This window comes from Pygocentrus nattereri, chromosome 29 (genome assembly GCF_015220715.1).
Source record: "Pygocentrus nattereri isolate fPygNat1 chromosome 29, fPygNat1.pri, whole genome shotgun sequence".
Lineage (NCBI taxonomy): Eukaryota > Metazoa > Chordata > Actinopteri > Characiformes > Serrasalmidae > Pygocentrus > Pygocentrus nattereri.
Genome location: NC_051239.1, coordinates 13210322 through 13230083, shown reverse-complemented (window position 1 = coordinate 13230083; position 19762 = coordinate 13210322). Strand labels below are relative to the sequence as shown.

At 41.0% G+C, this 19762-nt stretch overlaps 1 protein-coding gene across 3 annotated transcripts in view; it reads right to left on the bottom strand.

Moving 5' to 3' along the window:
• Nucleotides 1-4: 4 nt before the first annotated feature.
• The window catches only part of csf1b (colony stimulating factor 1b (macrophage)), a 35702-nt gene continuing 15944 nt past the window's right edge, over nucleotides 5-19762 (bottom strand). Inside the window, exons 4-8 of one of the 3 annotated variants that reach the window (XM_017721939.1) lie at nucleotides 18395-18565; nucleotides 16231-16417; nucleotides 16018-16157; nucleotides 14286-14329; nucleotides 5-2226 (exon numbers count right to left, since the gene is read on the bottom strand). In XM_017721939.1, the coding sequence (XP_017577428.1) occupies nucleotides 2154-2226; nucleotides 14286-14329; nucleotides 16018-16157; nucleotides 16231-16417; nucleotides 18395-18565 (615 nt within the window). In that variant the 3' untranslated portion in view covers nucleotides 5-2153. The remainder of the gene's footprint in view (nucleotides 2227-14285; nucleotides 14330-16017; nucleotides 16158-16230; nucleotides 16418-18394; nucleotides 18566-19762) is intronic. The other 2 variants (XM_017721940.1, XM_017721941.1) reach the window with 2 other exon arrangements.

The following is a 19762-nucleotide window of genomic DNA, read 5'->3' as shown; positions in this document are numbered from 1 at the left end:
GCAGTTTGAGGATTCATTGGTTTTATTGTTTCTTGCATAATGAAATGTAAAGCATTAACAGGGTACAAGTGGTACACAGATCCTTTCTGTTCTCATTGAAATAAGTCAGTTTATGGCAGTAGTTTGGCAAAAGATAAAATTGACCATTCTTCCTTGCCCAAAATATAGTCAAACGGTCAAGATATTTTTGATGTCAAAGTTTGCACCTTCAGTTTTACAAGGCTTATGTATGTAGCAGGTAATGGAAGCTCATATACACCAGTTAAAATAACATGGACAAAAGTGTGGCTATTACTGCTACTACCACCATTTTAGCTATGAAATTTACTTTAGTCAGTTTTGCATTGTATGTCATCTGTTCTACGCAAACGTGACAGGATGGTAGACATGGTAGTAACATCATGGTAGAAATCTGCTTCTCTATGCTTTCCACTGTTTTTCCTTGCTTTTAGAACTGTGGCTATGAGTTTAGAGGCCCACATGTCCCTATCCACTTTCTTCAGAGGAAGGGGCCACACAGGGGCTGTCACTTTGCTGTTATGAAATCTCTGATCGTGACTAAAATATGGTTTTGCTTTTCTGGTCCTCATCAGATCACCGTAGAGCATTACTCTACCTTGGTTCTGGACCCTTCCTGTGATGTGTATTTGGAGGTGGCAGTGTTCCAAATCGCCCATAAATACTTTTTGTTCCCACTTTTTTTCTGCTAAATCACATTGGAGCATGTGTCAAAGGCCTACCATTTTATCCCTACCAGCTGGCCCTAATCACTTGCAGACTTCCTCTTTGACATCTTCTAGAATCCTTCCATGAGCGAGTTAGGGATTTTCATATACCACTGTAATAACAACCTATCTATACTTGTTATGCTTGTTATATGGGGTAATATATTAAAACTTAACATTAGTGGTAAGCTCAAGGGCGTGTAGTGGGTGGATTTTAGGTGTAGCAAGACACGTGTTCCATTGGAAAGAAATGTCAGCATTTTTCACTGTTCCCATCAAGAATGGGCTCCTACGAGTCTTGCCAGACGTAGATTTAATTTCTCTTGGCTGGTTACAGCGTTGTTAATCATTGACCCTGAACCAAAAGCTAAATGTGCCCTATTGTGGGCTGAAAATTAAACCCACATACTCATTTTCTAGGGGGAAGCACATTTCAATTAGAAATAAGGAAGATAATGTGTAGTACTTAAGCAAGGACAGTGTAAAATAAACTTAATTTTACTGAGTGGTGTGGTCACTGATTGCCTTAAAGTATCTCACTTTACAAAAAGAAGGAATTGCTGAAAATAAAACGGCAAACCTGAAACATGAACTTTGCCATAGGGGAGGTTAGCGTCTCCAGTTTCCAGCGCTCATGCTTGTCAGCACCTTTACATAAGCATATCAACTGATAACCTTGTGTCTGAATCAGATCTATGGGACAGAGTGTTATCTTTTAAATGGGCATCATAAAAAGATTGCATTTGAAAGCAGATGTATTATTTTCCCCAAACAGATCCTTTTCCTGTGAATGTGCCAACTGGCAAAGACACTAAACAGCAAAAGGCCTGTAAGCAAAGCTGTCATAGTCAAGCTTTAAAAATGTAGTTGCAACTTTAATAGATGTGCAGTAACTTAAATTTTTTGTATTGGAAGCTAATGCTTACCCTTCTGTGGCTGGACCATAAACCAGGTTGTGCCTTTTTATGATTAGACTTCACAACTCCATAGTTAACTTTTCTTAATACATTGCCCAGTAAAGTTAGTGTGTTTTGAACAGAATGCACTTTTGTCTATGATGAGTCCGTTGTTACACAAACAGCCTGTGGACTCTGCGCAAATATCTTGACATAATGCTATAATGTAATATTAACAATAATGTTTTATAAACATCTGAGACAGATAACTGCACTCCAGTCTGCATGATCATGAAAGGAGACATTTTAAGCTTCTGAATTTCAGTATCATACATCATCGAGGTTGCATTATTCTTAAAACGCTTTAACTGTTTTGAGTAATATTCATAAATACATGTACAGTGCACTGTGTATTTACATATATACAGTGTCCATTAACATGTAATCTTCTTGATGTATATGCAAAGAATGACTGTTCACCAGATGTGAAAACCCGTAGACTGTTCACCAGATGGGCATCTCTTGCTAGAAGTCAGACTTCAGATCCATTAGATGAATGACTGCTGAGAGGATACAGTCCCTCACTCTGTGGATGGACATCTGCCCTGTGGAATGTGGGGGGAAATAAAAGGAATAATGATTTCAATTTTTTACTTTGTACTTCATTTTTATTTATTTTGCTGTTACATCATTGAGTTCAACAAGTTTGTAGATATTCCTGATTATGCAGACCACAAAAACCATGCCTATTTTAATGCCACACAATTTTTTGGTAGCATTCAGAGGTGAGCTATATCAGAAGAATCAGAATCAGAAGAAGTTTTATTGCCATTGTCAATGAACAGGATTCACAGACTAGGAATTTGCTTCGGCATGAAGGTGCAACATAAAAACAAGTAGTAATAGGCATGCAAAATTAAGTCCACATAAATAAATACTCTATGCAAATATATAGATAGAATGAATAAAAATAAAAATACAAAAGGCATGTACAACAGTACTATATACAACAGTGCAGGTGGAGTAGTGCAATTCAAGTAAAGTGACCAAGGCAGGGTTATAAAGAGGTAAGTGACGTGAATATATTGTTCTTGAGTCCAATGGCAGAGGGGAAGAAACTGTTCCTGTGGCGGGAGGTTCTGGTCCGAATGGACCGAAGCCTCCTGCCCGAGGGGAGTGGATCAAATAGTCTGTGTGCGGGGTGAGAAGGGTCTGCTATAATACGATCCGCTCTACCCACAGTCCTGGAGATGTACAGGTCTTGGAGAGATGGGAGGCTGCAGCCTATCACCTTCTCAGCGGAGCGCACAATGCGCTGCAGCCTTTGTCTGTCCCTGGCAGTGGCCCCAGTATACCACACTGTGATGGAGGAGCTGAGGATGGACTCGATGATGGCCGTGTAGAACTGTACCATCAGCTAGGCCGGCAGTTTGGCTTTCCTCAGCTGCCGCAGAAAGTACATCCTCTGCTGAGCCTTCTTGATGAGGGAGCTGATGTTCAGCTCCCACTTGAGGTCCTGGGTGATGGTGGTGCCAAGGAACCGGTAACAGTCCACAGTGGCGATGGGGTTGTCGGTAAGGATAAGGGGGGGCAAGGGGCTTGTGGCTTTCCTGAAGTCCACAGTCATCTCCACTGTCTTCTGGGCATTGAGCACCAAGTTGCTGTTGCTGCACCAGGTCACCAGCCGGTCCACCTCCTTCCTGTAGGCAGACTCATCACCGTCTGAGAGTCCAATGAGGATGGTGTCGTCCGCAAACTTAATCAGTTTGACAGAGTCATGGATGGAGGTGCAGCAGTTGGTGTACAGGGAGAAGAGCAGGGGGGAAAGTACACAGCCCTGAGGAGATCCTGTGCTTAAAGTCCGCGTGTCCGAGACAATCTTCCCCAGCCGTACTCGCTGACTGCGGTCCGTGAGGAAGTCTGTGATCCACCTGCAGGTGGAGTCGGGCACATGGAGCAGAGAGAGCTTGTCCTGGAGCAGAGTGGGAAGGATAGTATTGAATGCAGAGCTGAAGTCCACAAACAGGATCCTAGCGTAGGTTCTTGGGGAGTCCAGATGCTGCAGGATGAAGTGGAGGGCCAGGTTTATGGCATCATCTACAGACCTGTTGGCTCTGTAGGCAAACTGCAGGGGGTCCAGAAGGGGGTTGGTGATGGACTTGAGGTGGGATAAGACCAGACGTTCAAAGGTCTTCATGACTACGGACGTCAGGGCCATAGGCCTGTAGTCATTAAGTCCTGTGGCACGTGGTTTCTTGGGGACAGGGACGATGATGGAGGACTTGAAACAGGCTGGGACATGGCATGACTCCAGGGAAGAGTTGAAGATTCCCGTGAAGACTGGGGCCAGCTCATCAGCACAGTGTCTCAAGGTGGCAGAGGACACGGAATCAGGGCCTGAAGCCTTGTGTGGATTTAGCCTCTTAAACAGCCTGTTCACATCCTCCTCCTGGACTGAGAGGGCAGAGGGGGCAGATGGGCAATTCAAAGTGGTTGAGTGTATTGTGGTGTGGGGGGTGGAGGATGGGGGGTGTGAGTCCATGACTTCAAAACGTGAATAGAAGTCGTTAAGGTCGTTAGCCAGTTTGAAATCTTCTGAACAATGAGGTGCTCTGGGCCTATAGTTGGTATGGGGACTACATCACACATGCATCAGAACTAAATATTTATAAGGCAATATTTGTATATTTACAACCAGCTTATGCTAGTAACTACAAGATGACAAGATGTTCTATGAAATAAATGACACTGTATTGACATATGGGACCTTAAAGTAAAGTGATGGATGTTTGCTCCATTTATAATGCTATTATGAAGGGTCATGGAACTGAGAAGTTTATAGAAGTTTATAGCAGTTCTGTGTAGTTCAACAAAACCCTTATGTCAATACAATGTCATATACTCCAGCTTATGGTATATTGGGCTTGCAGGCATAAACTGTTCATAAATACGTCATTCAATGCTTGTGCATGTGTTATGACGTCCTTATGTAGCCTTCAAATAAAGTGTTACCCAGTTTTCTCACATGTTATGCAGCTTTTGAATTATTATATTATTATATAAACTATTTTGTGATCAAAAAACTTTGAGGCAGAAACAGACTGGGGGAAGACTGGAGAAACTGTCTAAACAAGGCTTAAAAAGCCATTAGCATCCTAATAGGTAAAACGCGTGTAATACATAGAAAAAGAATAAATGGGTTCACTTGGAACTTTCTACTTAACGTTGATGTGAACCCATGTGGGACCCATGTGGTTAGAATTAAAGCTGCTGTATGCTGTGCTGGGAGTCGACGCATAAAAGAATCGGTTCTTCGATCTCAGGCGTTCCTGAATCGAGAGTCAAAGCTTTGCTCGATTCCACAGAGTAACGGTTAAGTTCTCCTGCACACGGAGTTAGAGGGATCCTGTATTGAAAATGCACCCTTTCAGAACTGACACACGACACTGTGTGTTACTTTAGACAACATGGAAAGCAACATTATATGTAAAATTTGAAACTAAAAAATTGGCTTACGATCAAGCAGCATTGCCAGAACCAAAACAAACATGTACCCACCCAAAGGAGGAAGCGGAGGGGAATCAGGTACAACCAGCCCTCGCTAGTCAGCTGAGTTCATTTAGCTTTGGAATCGAGATTAATGTGACTCCATCGTGTAGCGTCACTTCATACGAGTCGACACCAATATGTGTGGAATGGAGCACCCCAGTATTGCTCTGTTACAGCCCGCGCGCACATTTCAGCACTGCTTTAAAATTCAAAATTTAACGGAATCTCAACGGATCAGCCTAACCGACGACCTATCCAACGGCTATTTCTCCTGGTGGTGGCGACGGACCCCGGCATTTCTGGACTCCACTCCGGCTCCTGTCGCTGGAATTTAAAACCTCGAGTTACAGCTTCGACGAGTAACTGAGTGGTGTACCGAGAAAATCATTACTGTAGTCATAATTATACGAAACAAACCATTATTAGTTAGTTAACCAGATTTAAAGGAACGCTTTCATTTGGGGGCAGCGGAATGTTAACCTGTTAGCTTGTTCCTCTTTCCGCGAGGCTGAATTTGGATTATTCACCAGTTGATTATTCGAATTTTCCGTTCCACCTTAAATAGTGTACTGGCACGAGAATGTAACTGCAGCACAGTTTAAGGTCGAACAGAAAATTTGATTTAGGAACAGGCCAAAAATGCCACCCTAACCTGCAGTTTATCCTCCACAACGGTCTGTTAAAAATACTGGGCCTAATTCACCAGCCATTCTTAAGAAACCAGCTTACGCAGTTTTCATGAAGATTCCGGCCAGTGTTTTCATATTTGGAATTTATTCTTAGGTAAGAATGGAGTCTGTAGACAAGAGCACAAAGGATGGGAACAATTCTGCCATAGACATTTTCTTAGGGCCCTTCTCAAGAGCAAAGTTAAGAAAAAACTGGTGAATGAAGCTCATTGTTCTTTTTTTTGGTTGTCATTTCTAGTGTAATTTTACCAATAGGACTACTATCTGCTGCAGGTGAATGACTTTTAGAATGATAAGACTCGTATTTATGTGTACTACAGTATTTTTCACAAGCAAATTCAGCTTATATTAATTTGTCATGCGATAAATTAGTAACGCTAGCCAGTTAATGTTAGCCAGCTATATAGCTATACAGCCAACCTGTCTCTAAACACACCACTCACTTCAATATTTTCTTGTAACTGTTATCTGCAGTTGTCGTGATGTTTTTACTATGAACTGGCTGAGAAACAGTGATGTTGGTCTTTTCTGTTGAGAGATTTTGAAATGACTTTTTCTGCTGTTTTCCTCCGTTCAGTTTGAGTTGGACTAAATTGGCTCATGTGATGTCAGATCTGTCAAAAGCACCAATCAGAGTTAGCAATATGTAACGGTACGTCAGCTACTCACTTTCCTCTAACGTAGTGAAAAGGATGTCTTTGCTATCAAAACAAAAATTGAAATCATATTGACAGGGGCTTTCAGTAAAAGCTAAATTTACCCCACAATCCTAAATTTAGCACATTAGCTTTAACTTGTATATTGTAGTATATTGTCATTGTCCTAAAAACAGATATTTCCAAAATTGTAACTTTACATGATACAGCAAATTGTTTTCAAGTTTTCATGTAAGTAAATATGAAGAGGTTTTATTCTGGCCAGAGCATTTCTGTTTTTCACACAATGTAAAAGACAGCTGAGCTGCTGTGTTCAGTGATGTATAAAAATAATATTCACCAAAAACGGAGACACATATTTTTCTTTGGACAGTGGCAATGCTTATCAAAGGCATATTTTAGCATCAGCAGTGATGGATCCTGCAGACTAGTATTTCTAGCTCTAAATGATTTTAATGTAGTCTTTGCTGTTATTATAAGCAACATTTCCATCCAAAGGATTTTTTTTGTGAAAAATGTTTATCTTATCAGAAAGTGCACAAACTGTTCTGTATTGCAGAGAAACAGCATCTCTTGCACAATGATTCAATTGGCAAAATAATAATAAATAATAAAATGCTAAATATAATAAACAAATCTCTCTGTCATTAGGTTATGGGGAAGTTAGGGAGGGCAAAGGTGCACACATTGTGGAAATTAGAAATACAGGAAATTGAAATGCCAAAACAGCTTTCTTTATTGATAAATCAAAACTTATTTGACAGTGTTCTGCTGGTAATGACATCATTATGTAAAAGGTTTTTATCACTGTCAAGTACGTGTTCCTTCAGCCTTGGCATGGGGTTGCCACCGACCCAGAGAAGATGGCTGCAGTACAGGACTGGCCTGCCCCAGGACTGTGAAACAGTCGTTTCTGCGTTTCTGGGTTTTGCTGGCTATTACAGGTGGTTTATTCCAGGGTTCTCAAAAATAGCTGCCCGTCTTCACCACCTGCTTGAGGGCACTGCTGAACTAAAATCGGCCACCATCCAATGGACTGATACCTGCCAGGAGGCCTTTGACCGGCTGAAAGGAACATTGTTGGAGGCCAATCCTGGCATATGCGGACTTTGACTTGCCCTTCCGTGTCTATGTGGATGCGAGTCTGGATGGGTTGGGAGCGTCCTGTCTCAGGTCTAGGGAGGTCAAGAACGGGTGATTGCCTATGAGAGTCACAGCCTTCATGCAGCTGAGAGAAAAGATAAAACTACAGCTTGTTTACGCTGGAGCTGCTGGGACTCAAATGGGCAATCACTGAGAAGTTTAAAGACTTTGGGAGGCAGAGATAGAGGTGTTTACGGACAATAATACACTGGTTCATCTGGCAACTGCCAACCTAGGAGCTACTGAGCAGAGGTGGGTGGCACAGCTTGCAAAATATCAATATATGATCAAGTACCACCCCAGGTCCAGAAATGGGAACGCTGATGCCCTAACCTGTTGGTCAGGGGAGACTGGGGTGTGTGCAGTCCAGGTTACCTCCAGAATGCCACCTTAAGGGGACACTGCTAAACCCCCTGAGCCAAGTCCTCAGACTGTTGCCCCTGGGGCGCCCCTGACTGGTTGGTGGAGGGATGCACAGCAAGCAGAACCTGTCCTCCAGCAGCTGTATGTGTGGAAGGAGCAACAAGCCTGCCCTGTGGATGAGGTGCGCTCTACCCTGTCCCGACAGATGCAGAGGCTGCTAGCTGAGTGGGAGCAAATCGAGATCCAGGACAGGCTCTTGGTACGCCGGGTAAAGGAATCAGACTCAGGCATAGCTTGCCAGGTCCTGGTACCTAGTGGAGAAGCCCACAAGGTGTGGCAGCAGTACCATCAGGCCTCAGGACATGCCAGCAGCGAATGGACTTTGGGGCTTCTGCGGCAGAGGTTCTTTTAGCCTAGTATGGCCATAGACAGTAGCACCTGGATGTAAGATTGCGTGGCGTGTGCCCTGAGTAAAGCTGGGCCGGAGGTGAGAGCTCTGCTGCAGTCCATTCAAACTACCTACCCCTTCGAAGTGTTTGGGCTGGACTGCCTGTCATTGGGAAGGCCGGCGGACACTTATCCCTAAATTCTTGTGGTCACAGATCTGTTTTCTCGCTATGCGGTAGCGGTGCCCACCTGCGACCAGACCGCCCTGACGATGGCGAAGACCTTGTTGAGTTCTTTCATACAGACTTTTGGCTGCCCAGAGCGGATCCTTTCCGACTTTGGGGGAGCGTTTGAGTCTGAGCTGATGCAGCAGCTGTGTGCCCTGTATGGGTGTGTCAAAAGCCAGACCACCCCGTACCATCCACAGGGCAACGGGGCTGTGTGAATGCTTTAATCAAACACTCTTATCTCTGTTGAGCTTCTTGCAAGTTGAAGAACAGGTCCAGTGGCCATCCAAACTGCCTGCATTAGTGCAAGTGTATAATAACACCATACATAGTGCTACAGGGCTAACGCCTCATTTTGTAGTGTTTGGCAGGCATGCTCGCCTCCCGGTGGACCTATGTGCAGATGTTCAACCCCCAGGAGAATGTACTACACTGGATGGGTGGGTGCATAATCACCATTAAACCCTGACTGTGACCTATCAGCAGGTTCAAGCACATGCTCAGCGGAGACAGGCCTGGGACCAGGCCCGCTACAACAAGAGGGTTCAGGCCACTCAGTTGCTGCGAGGGGAGCGGGTGCTCATCCGAAACCTCCAATGTCGGGCCAGGGGCAAGTTGGAGCCAAGGTGGGTCCCCTCCCTGTTTGTGGTTCTTTCGCAGGTGCACCCTGGACAGCTTGTGTACCGCATTTGACCTGAAGGTGAAGAAGGGCCCACACATACCTTGCATTGGAACAACCTGAGGCCCTGCTCTGTTGGGCTACAGAGTCCACCGGCCCCTATAGCAAACATAGCACCTGAGTCAACCAGTGCGGGGACCTCAATACCAACCCGGTGGTCGGTGGTGGAAGTGCCGCTGCCTATGTCTTTCCCAGATGCTGAATTGCCTACACCAGGGCCCTCTTTGGAGGTTGCTTCTGAGCCCCTTTCAGCACCCCAGGAAGATAAGGTTAGTGAAGGGTCTATGCCTCTGGTCAGATGGTCGCAACGGTCCAATCTTGGGGTGCGTCCTCAAAGGTATAGAGAGTAAGAGGGGTCGGGACGACCACCTATTAATGTGTGGACATGGTATGTGTGCGTTCATGTGGCTCAAAATGTATTTCTGGACATGAATAGAGTACGTTATGCTTTATGGGACTGAACAGAGTGAGATTAACACTGGAGTGAACATTAGTATTTACTTGGGGATATGGGCTGATACTTGGGACGATGTGGGGGGCGGTGTGATCTACACTGTGTAGTATCCAGACTTTGTAGGTTTCATTGTGGTCTTAAAGGCTGCCCTGGGCTGAGACACCTGACGCTAGTTATGGGGGAGTAACGAGATGCAGGTGTGGACATTGGAGAGCAGGGCTCGAGATTGGCTAAGCCCCTAATGAGGCAGGTACAAGAGAGACTCGGGGACTCAGATTGCGGTGCCAAGTTGGGCAACACAAGTTTATGGAAATTGCCTGTACACCTTACATTTTGTGCTTGACTTCTTTAAAAACAAAGTATCTCAAAGCTATTAAATGTTGGCCTTTTAATCTCAACAGTAGTTTTATATACAGGGAACAAAACCTATACAATTTCAACATTTTGTCTGATATAAAACCTTAAATAAGTTGTGTGCAAACTTTTCTGTCTTTCATATGATGTTGCAGCTCACAAAATTAAAGTGAAAAACACGTCTTATGTCCCCATTTAGAGGTTTTCCAGCATGCAGTAATACACAAATCCTAAAAGTCAGTTGGATCCAAGCAAAAATCTCAATTTCTTTCAGCGCTTTTTCATTTTGTTTGCAGGACCACAGGATGTCCTTATCTCAGACAATGGGCAGGGAAAAACAATATAAGACGCCATGGTAAATAAGGAATGCTTTGAGCCCATATGGCAATGTTTAGTGAATGTATTTAGTCTGGGAGAAGTTCAGTCAAACTAAAACAAAACTAAGTTCTTATTCTGCCTTTGAAATAGATGAAAATGTAATAAGCCCTTTTGTTTCAGATAATGTTCACTACCTACTGCGTATTTACTAAACATGCTGTAGATCACCATCCTAAGTTTGCTTCTTTTCATACATCAATCTTTGATTACAGGTATATCTAAAAATGGTCATTTTGACTAATTGCAGCAAACACTTTATACCTACCTCTGACTACATGAGGCCAAAAGCTACATATCCCAAAAGGGCACTCTGAGCTATGTCATAGCATCATTAGTGATGAAGAAAATTAATATTCTCTTAATATTAAGAGTCTCAGACTGCATTCGAGTGCTCATTTGAACGTTTTGCATGGCCGATGGTTGATTTGGATGTACAACTTGCAGGATACAACTGATATTAAAGGGTACTTTCTCCTTTTTCTTTGCTATATTAAAAAAAAGCACCTAAGAGATAATTGAGTGATCCCGCGATTGGGGTGCCATGGGTGTTGCACTGATTTACATCTACAAATGTAAAGTAAAGGCAAAATGGCATTTTAAACATAAGTAAAGTCTTCACAGCAACTTATGTGCACAGTTCAGATAATTAACATAAAACATGAATAAAAGCTACAGCATTTAGAAAACAGCATCTTCGCCTGTCCCAGCCAAACATGACAACACTTTGTCTTGAAACATAATCATTAAAATACTTTGAAATCATGTAATTTTTACATATTGTGTGGATCTATTTAATATCTTATGTTTAAGCCACGCAAAAAACATGCAGCACAGTAAATAAGAACTATAAAAGACACCATGGCGGTGATTCATGCACAGGTGTCTTTTTAACAATGCTATATTTTCACATGTGTTTTAGGCAAGAGCTAATCTTTGCAGTCATGTAAAATAGGTCATTAATGTTTTAATGTTTATTTTAAAAAAAAACTTTTTTATATGCTGGCAGTAGAAAAAAAAATTAAATTATAACATCTTAGAATTAAACTTTTAACTGTAATATAATAATATACGTCTTAGAATTCAACTTTTAATATGTATCATAAAATTTCTTATTGGCAAGAATTCAAGCCTTTTTTCAATCCATTATTATTGTCGTAACAATATTTACTAACATTAAAGTTCAACATGGGGTTCCTTTTTTCCACACAAAAATGAAACTGACATGCGCATTACTATAATTCTAATTACTACAGCAATCCAATTAGCTCGATTTCCCATTTTCCATTGAGGAATTCAGTTTACACATGTAAATATTACATTTTACCTAGTAAATATTTCAATCTTGATATAAGGAATTCAGTTTGCACTTGTGAGAATTAAAAGTCCACTAGGAAATCTTACATTTTGACCAGTAACAATTCAATGAAGAAATTCATTTTTACTAGTAAATATGTGCTTTTCACACGTTCCTCTGGCTTAGAGGTCTCCATGGACTCCATCTCCCAGAATCCTCTGGGCTATCACATGACTCCTAGTCCTCCATCACGCACCAATCTCCGATCTCTCTCCCCTGAGTACTAATCTGTATCACCGGTTGACCTCTCATTAGTGTTAGTATAAAGTCCAGGCTTTTAGGTTAGTTCCTTGTTATTGCTTCTTCCTAGAGCTGCTGAGCATTTGTTCCTGTTGTGTGTGTTCTAGTTCTTTTCTCTTTTGTCTGACCCCTTTTGGACTGATTTACCTGTGTTATGTTTTTGTGTTTGTACTTGCTGCCCTTTTTGGGTCTGACCTCTACCTGTTTCCTGACCATGGTTTTAGATAATGATTCATTCTGTCACATTATGCAAATTTATTTCCTTTGTAAGCTCCATTGTGAATTGAAAAATAGGTTTAAAAGCTTAAACTGCTTGCAGTAAAATCAATTTGAACGTGTAATTAGAATCTCAATATGTCATATCACTCTTCACTGATTTGGATTTGAAGCTAAACCTACTTTCCATACACAGGAGGGGGTATTTGCAAAATGCTCAATTTGACACAGGCGATTTTAAGGGTAGTGCTATTTAAATATACCAATCTGACATGCTGCTCAAGGAGGGCTTCTGCTCCCATAACAGCAATTAGAAGGTTGATGTGATAAATTACTGGTAAAATGGTCAAACTTTCCAGGAATTCTTATTTATGAATGAGCAAACATACCACTACCGTGTTTGCTTTTAAATCTGCTTCTGCATTTTTTCATCTGGTCCACTGAGTCATCCATTAAAGGTTATCAAAAAGATACATTTTTTGTGTTATTCCACAACATTCACTCTATTCTAATACCTGAACATAGTCGCTACTTTGAAATATCAACAAGAAGATGCATTGTCCAGGTTTCTTTATGATAATAGAAAAAGCAAAAGTGTTCTTTTGCATTCAATTTTTTATATTTAATTATAGTTCTGAATGATGAGGTCACATTATTACCCAGATTATGGATTAATAATGAATTGTTAGTTGTTAGGATTTACTGCTTGATGCTGCATCACATTGAGCAATCATCCTCAGATAACCATGCCCCTTCACCCAGTCTTCATACTTTAAACATGACTTCTACCTATTTACAGAGATGACTCAGATGAACAAGACAGCATAACAGTGAAAGAATCTCACATATTGCTATGACTACTGTGTTAGTAATCGATTCAGCTGATGTTAACAGGCTTTCTGTGGGATAATGGGACCATATTCTGTGGTCATTAGAGTAAGATGAGCAGATAGCTAATCTAAGAAGCTCCTTTAATATTATGTATTATAGCAGTGCGGCCAAAACAGTTTCATAGGCGTAATAGACGTTGTTTCATATCTTAATTTCTGCAGAGCTGGAGTTGGTTTCTTATTTTGCATCTTTTTGTTAGAATTTTTCATTCCACTTTAAAGTGCAGCGTATAAGATTTAGGGGAATTCATTAGCAGACATGTAGGAGCAGTTACATTTTGTATAGACGGTTCATTAAATAAGAAGCCATCTTCAGTCTGGGAAATTTCTGAACTTATTTCTCTCATACATGTATGAAATGTATATAGTATATACATTTGTGCCTCTCAGACACGGTCAGACACTGTTGGAAAAGATTAGAAAATATTCATAATTTATTCTTCAGTTCCAGCTGGGTAATATAATAATAATAATAATAATAACGTTGGGTAAAGCACTTTTTGTGTTGGAAATGTTCTTACTTTGGACAATTCATCAGATAATTAAAATTTTTTTACAGGCTCATTAGAAAGAGGTAATTTTTTTTATCACAATGTCAAAATTCTATAAAATTTAAAAGCCCTGGTTGCAATTTTGTAACATTTTCCCATAAACGAGCCCAAACATTTAAAAAAATTTTATGTCAGTCACATTCTGAAAGTCAGTGTTTGGGGTTTTGAGGGTGAAGTATAGGATATGACAGAAACACACTAACTGGCAAGCTTTTCGTGCTGCAGGTTAATTTGCTATGTATGTTGCAACTTTTTTTCTGTCTTTCTCTCTCTATCTCTCTGTCTATCATGCTCTCCCTCTCTTTCCTTGTGTGTGTGTGTGTGTGTGTGTGTGTGTGCTTGTGAAATGTATTGTATAGAATAGCACATAGCTACTCCTGGTTAGGTAAACCATCAGTAACTGCAGTGGAGGACAGTGTTAGCTATGCTATTATTTTTAGAAACACAGACACTAAAATTTATGGAAACTGGAAGAGAGGACATTTTTCCATTGTAGGTTTAGAAAGTTTTACTAGGATTTAGAAAAGCAATCACCTGTCTAAATCCAGAGTTGGTCTTTGAACTTGAGCTTGAAGTTTCTGTTGTGAAAAAAGCAAACAAAATTAAAATAAAGTTGGTTTAACCAAATTGATTTTCAGTGATCAACACACCGTTAATCTAAAACTTGATTGGTGTATGTCTGGGAAACCAGCTCTTAGTATTTAAAAACAAATAAATGAATAGATTAAATTGTCATGAGCCCAAAGATGCATTTTAAGTGTGTATATAGAGCAAACAGAGTTGAAGAGAATTAGATGTTTTGATTAGATCTGGGCAGGGTTTCCTAGAAGCATCATAGCACAAAAAGACTATACCAGATACCAGTTATCTACCAGTTAAGATGATCTTAACACTAAGCTACATTTGGGAAACAAGGGCATAGATTAGTTTTACACCTCTGGTTCAATTTCTACAATGTCAACAGTGTTTTTGTTGTTGTTGATATGGTTGTGTTTTGTTTTCCCGCTGTTTTCCTCCTATAGTATGTTTATTTTTAAATATGTATTTGTTTGTCTCTAGTTTGGTAGTTTTACTCCTTCCTGTCAGAGCGGAACTGCTACTAACAAGATACTTAAACCTGCTCTTTTGCACTAGAGGTGTGCGTGGGGCTATTTTTTCAGTCCTGCTCCCACAAGATTTCATCCTGCTCCCGCAGAAAATTGGAATAATTTCTCCCACTTCTGCCTGCAACCAAAACGATTTGTCCTGCTCCTGCCCATGCAGTCTATTTACAAATACATTATCCTCTGCTGAAATAACACTGCAGTCATGGACATCAGAACACGCCGGCCTTTCATACATACAGCATTTGTGCTGCGGAGCAGAGCAGCAAGACAGTTGTACAGTACAGACATAAACAAATAAATGGTATATCAGTCACTCTGCTCAACAAAAATATCATTTAGAAATGTACATGGTATGTTTGTTTTTCCTGGACAGCATTCTTGCTTCTGATTAGGCAAAAGTTTAAAGCCTGTAGACCAGCTGGGAAATCTGTCTTTCAGTGTATTTAGCTGCGTGACGCGCACAGCACACAGAAGAAACCTGCTCCGGGTCTATTCTCTAAACACCTTGTGCTTCAGTGCGGCATCTGGGATGTTTTGCACATGTAGCCTGTTTGAAAGCGCTGACCACTTAACATGGGCGTCGAAATGAAAAGCAGGACTTTCTGCATCGCTCATGTCAAGTGGAAACAGAATGTGTGAATCAACCCTATGAGAATTTGCATGTTGTTCATGTGATCGGTTGTTTGCGTTAGTCATTCATTTTTGGGATTTTTCTATATATGGCCTTCCTCCTGCTCCCATCTGAAGCGGTCTAGTCTCCACCTGCTCCCACGAGCAACGCAGAAAATTTCTCCTGCACCACCCACTCATGAGTTTATTTTTTAAGAGCCTTGGCAGTTTTAGTAGCCACTTTTGTTGGGTTTTGTAAAATCCCATGCATTGAAATGATCAGAATTTCACAGGTGTGCGGGTTAAACAAATTTTTGTGGTCACTCTAGTCTATTTTACTTGATCTATCCACCTGCAAGGTTGTAGCTGTAGCAGAGGTGATAAGTTCTATCAGATGATAGTTAGCTTGCCTGCCAAGATGGCAATGGGGCTCTCTTAATGACATCACTGGATACTGGATGAGTAACTTTGGTTCATCTTTCCATAAAAGAATATTTTCCAATTACTCCCTCACTTTCCACAAAGAGAAATAGTTGACAGAGAAGACCTACCTTTCTATCCATGACGCAGTAAATCGTGAGAATGAGGAAAAGCCCCCCACTCACTATGGATAACACTATGAAGCCCAGTCTGTAGAAGCCCTCGTCAGAGGAGCCCTGGTGAATCTGTCCCAGCAGTCCTAGAGCAGCCTCTGGATGGAACACACTTTAATCAGTAATCATGAAATTTCTGCTTATCTTGTCTGTCTGAGGACTTGAGTGTACCTGTGCTGGTGGGCAGCTCTGTAATGGTCAAAGCTGTGTAACTGCTGTACTCTGTTTCACAACTCCAGTCCACGAACGTGTGCGTGTGTGTGATGAGCTGTTGGTAGACAGTGAGCACCTCTTCAGCTCTCTGCAGGGCTCGCACAGGAGAATCAGTAAACTGTTTCTCAAATCCTGCTGGGTCCTCCTGAAGAAAGAGGGATGTTCAGATGTTGATCAGTGCACACATGAGTTCAGATAGCAGCTTTCTTGCTTGGTTTAACAAACTAAAACAGATAAATCGCAACACGGTTTGGTTTAATTGAGTCAAACTTGTCAAATGTAAACACTCTCTAAATGTCATATGGGTTGCAAAGTAACAACAGGTCCTAGAATATAGACAGCTTTACATGTGGGTTGAAGACAGTGTTCCATATTAATTCCATGTTCTACAGTATAGTCTATCAAGCTTTTTGGGGGGCCAGGCTGTAGCCTCTCAGTGTTGGATACCCACTGTTTGTTAGACCATTTTACACCGTTTGTTTTTTTTTTAAGAAATTGCAGTCTGTGATGACTTGCACTATGCTCAGTTATAGTGGTCTAAATGATGGGTTTCTGTATCTGCCTATACTCGCTTCCAGCACATGGTCTTTGCACATTTTTATCGTTCATAGACGAAAGGTGCAGCCAACAGAGAGGCTGCTCCTAACTGTAAACTACAGGCTGAGGCCCCTTTCAAACTGCGTTTGTAGCACCTTCTTTCAATAGCCAGATTTCAGCACTGCTAGTAATGTGATAATGTGAAGAAGCATGCTTCAGCCTGAAAACAGTGCTTGGTATGATTTGGTTGTAATTACTATGGCTTGGTAGTTGCATAAAGCATGTTGCTTTATGGACCTCATTAAAAAAAGAAACTCTTGTGTCTTTAGCTGTTTTGTGACCATAGCATACATGTGGTCTGAGGCCATTCTTTCGTACAGTTAATGAATACCAGTGTTTTGTGTGAAAACACTAACATCCTGTTAGTGAATTAGACCCATTGTCTCCATCAGCTTCTAATGGATGGCCAAAATGAATTCTTAACTAAAATGAATAAATAGTATTCTTTCATAAATGTCTTTTTTTTTGTATTTCACAGGATCAAGTGAAGAGGACATGACAGAGCACATGGCACCAGTAAGGAACTGGAAGGAGTCTAGTGAGTTTGGGACTCTGGTTTCATCGGGCATAGACTTCTGGTTAACCACGCAGCAAGTATGTCGGCAGTCACTTAATTGAATGTATGTGCACAACTCGCATACCTGTTCCTAGAAACTTAGACACGATAGGAGTATGAATCATGTTGGCTGAATTTTCTGTTCCTTTTGAGCCAAATAATCATAAACACATTCAATGTTGTTGAGGTCTGGACTCACGGGTGGTCAGTTCATTGTTCTGAGAACCCCAGCAGCTTGCACAGTACTGTGTAGTTAGTCATTTGTTTGAAGACTATTGATAAACAAGTGAAATCATGTGTGCATCTGCTTGGTTGGAATGAAAACCCTGGTATGGACATTCTGCTTTTATTGTGCTTCCTTTAGTTCACAGAGTAACAATCCCATTACTGCCCATAATTAACACATTGCTACATATGCTGATTATGATTACGCTGATTATTCCTGCCCTACAAGTGCAGAATCCATTTTTGTAAGTTTGCAGTTACAATTCTTCATCTTGCATGTAGTTTTTGGTAGCCTTTCAACTATTGGTTGGTGGGGCTTTGAATCAGAGACTGCAGAAATACAACATGTGTTTGGGATCTGGCTTGTGAATGGGCCGTCGTTCATGTTTATGCCTAGTGAAAAAAGCATGTGTAGCACAGAACATTTAACTTCTTTTTTAAGTTTTATAATGGCTGTAAGTTATGTAATTCATGAAATGAAATGCAAAGTGTGTTGTCCATATGTTTAAGATGTAAAAATGAATATCATACGGAGTGGACATTTTTCTCTGATGTGTGAGCGAAAAATAGAAAACCCGGAGTGCAGCTGGAGCGGAGTAATTACACAACACTTTGAGTGTGGAGCTCTCATATACTCTGTTTGGAATCCAGGCATTCTTATAAATGACGTTGACTTTCTTTCATGTGAATGAAATTATGTCATGTGAATAAAATAAATTAGCTGACACACACACACACACACACCTCGAGTTCCTCGTTGAGGGCAGGCACGCAGTGCTGTGAGTAGATGTTGAGGATAAGGTTCTGTAGAGAGAGGACTGAGAGAGCGCTGTCTGAGCCTCGTGGATATTTGAAGTGACCACTCAACAAGTCCAACACACGTGGTAATGCTGCCTTCACATAACACACTGCACTCTGAAAGAGAAAGATGCAAGCAGACAAATAAGTTAGCTTGGTTCTCAGTAGCATGGTCTAGAGTGTTAGAGCTAGTTTTTAGCCTGCTTGACAGTGTGTTACTCTAACCCGGCACTCTAGTCCTAGATAGCTGCAACGTTATCACAGTAATTATCTGTATTTTTATGCAGAGTTGGTCCATATGAACAAGCGGCGGTCTAATCAGTAATGATACACCTGTGCATGCTTAATGGCAGCCTGTAGTACCAAAATATACATTGGTACTGAGAGAACTCATCTCGTGAAAACATGAGTAAAACATAATTCAGGTCTGGTTCATAAACCAAAACTTTTTTTTAATGTCTTCAAGCCAAACAGCTTCAGAGACGATGGCAAAGGGCTAAGCTAAGTGGCCACAAACTCTCAGATGGAAACATTTGTTTGACAAACAAAGTTCTTTTCTTTCTTAATAGAATAATTACAGTTTTGTGGACAAAATAAAGAACAGTATACTAAAATCACAGCTTTCAATGAACTGCACCTTGTGTTCTTTTATTTGAGAAAAGTTAAGACCCAACTCATATGGGATCACCGTGTTTTCTCCCCATGGCACACACTTCCGTTTTCTGTTTGGGATTTCACTGCAATAAGCAGATCTGCTGGTTGTACTGTCATATGTAAGTTGGCTATAAGACAAATTAGAGACAAAAGGAGAAAAAAGAGCTAATAACTAAAAAAGTAACCATCTGAAGTGGTGATATGACAGAGCTCAGTGAGGCGAAGTCAGAGGCAGGGTTGAATGGACGCCCAGTTGAGTAGTAGCTCAAGTATGCAAGTTGAGTTAGTACAGCAGGACCCATGAATTTGCAATGCAGTGTCCAGATGTTGTCACGGGTATTTGCATACTTGCATTCTAGTACTTTCCTTACATTAATACACCCACTTCAACTCAGATGATTTTGTTCATATGTTCTTTAATATAAAACATAAGAGGTATGGCCCATGAGTCACTTATGTTTTAGTTACTATTTCGGATCAACCAAGTGGGGGTGGGCAATATGACGATGTTTTATTGTTATCGTGACAAATTGCCACAATATGCTTTTCTGGGCATACTGTGGATATCATCAGTGCATAAAGAATCCTGAGTACCTTCATGTTTTATTACAAAGTGAGCATAATTAGACCTGTTTAATTGTATTTAGTGCAGTGTAGTTT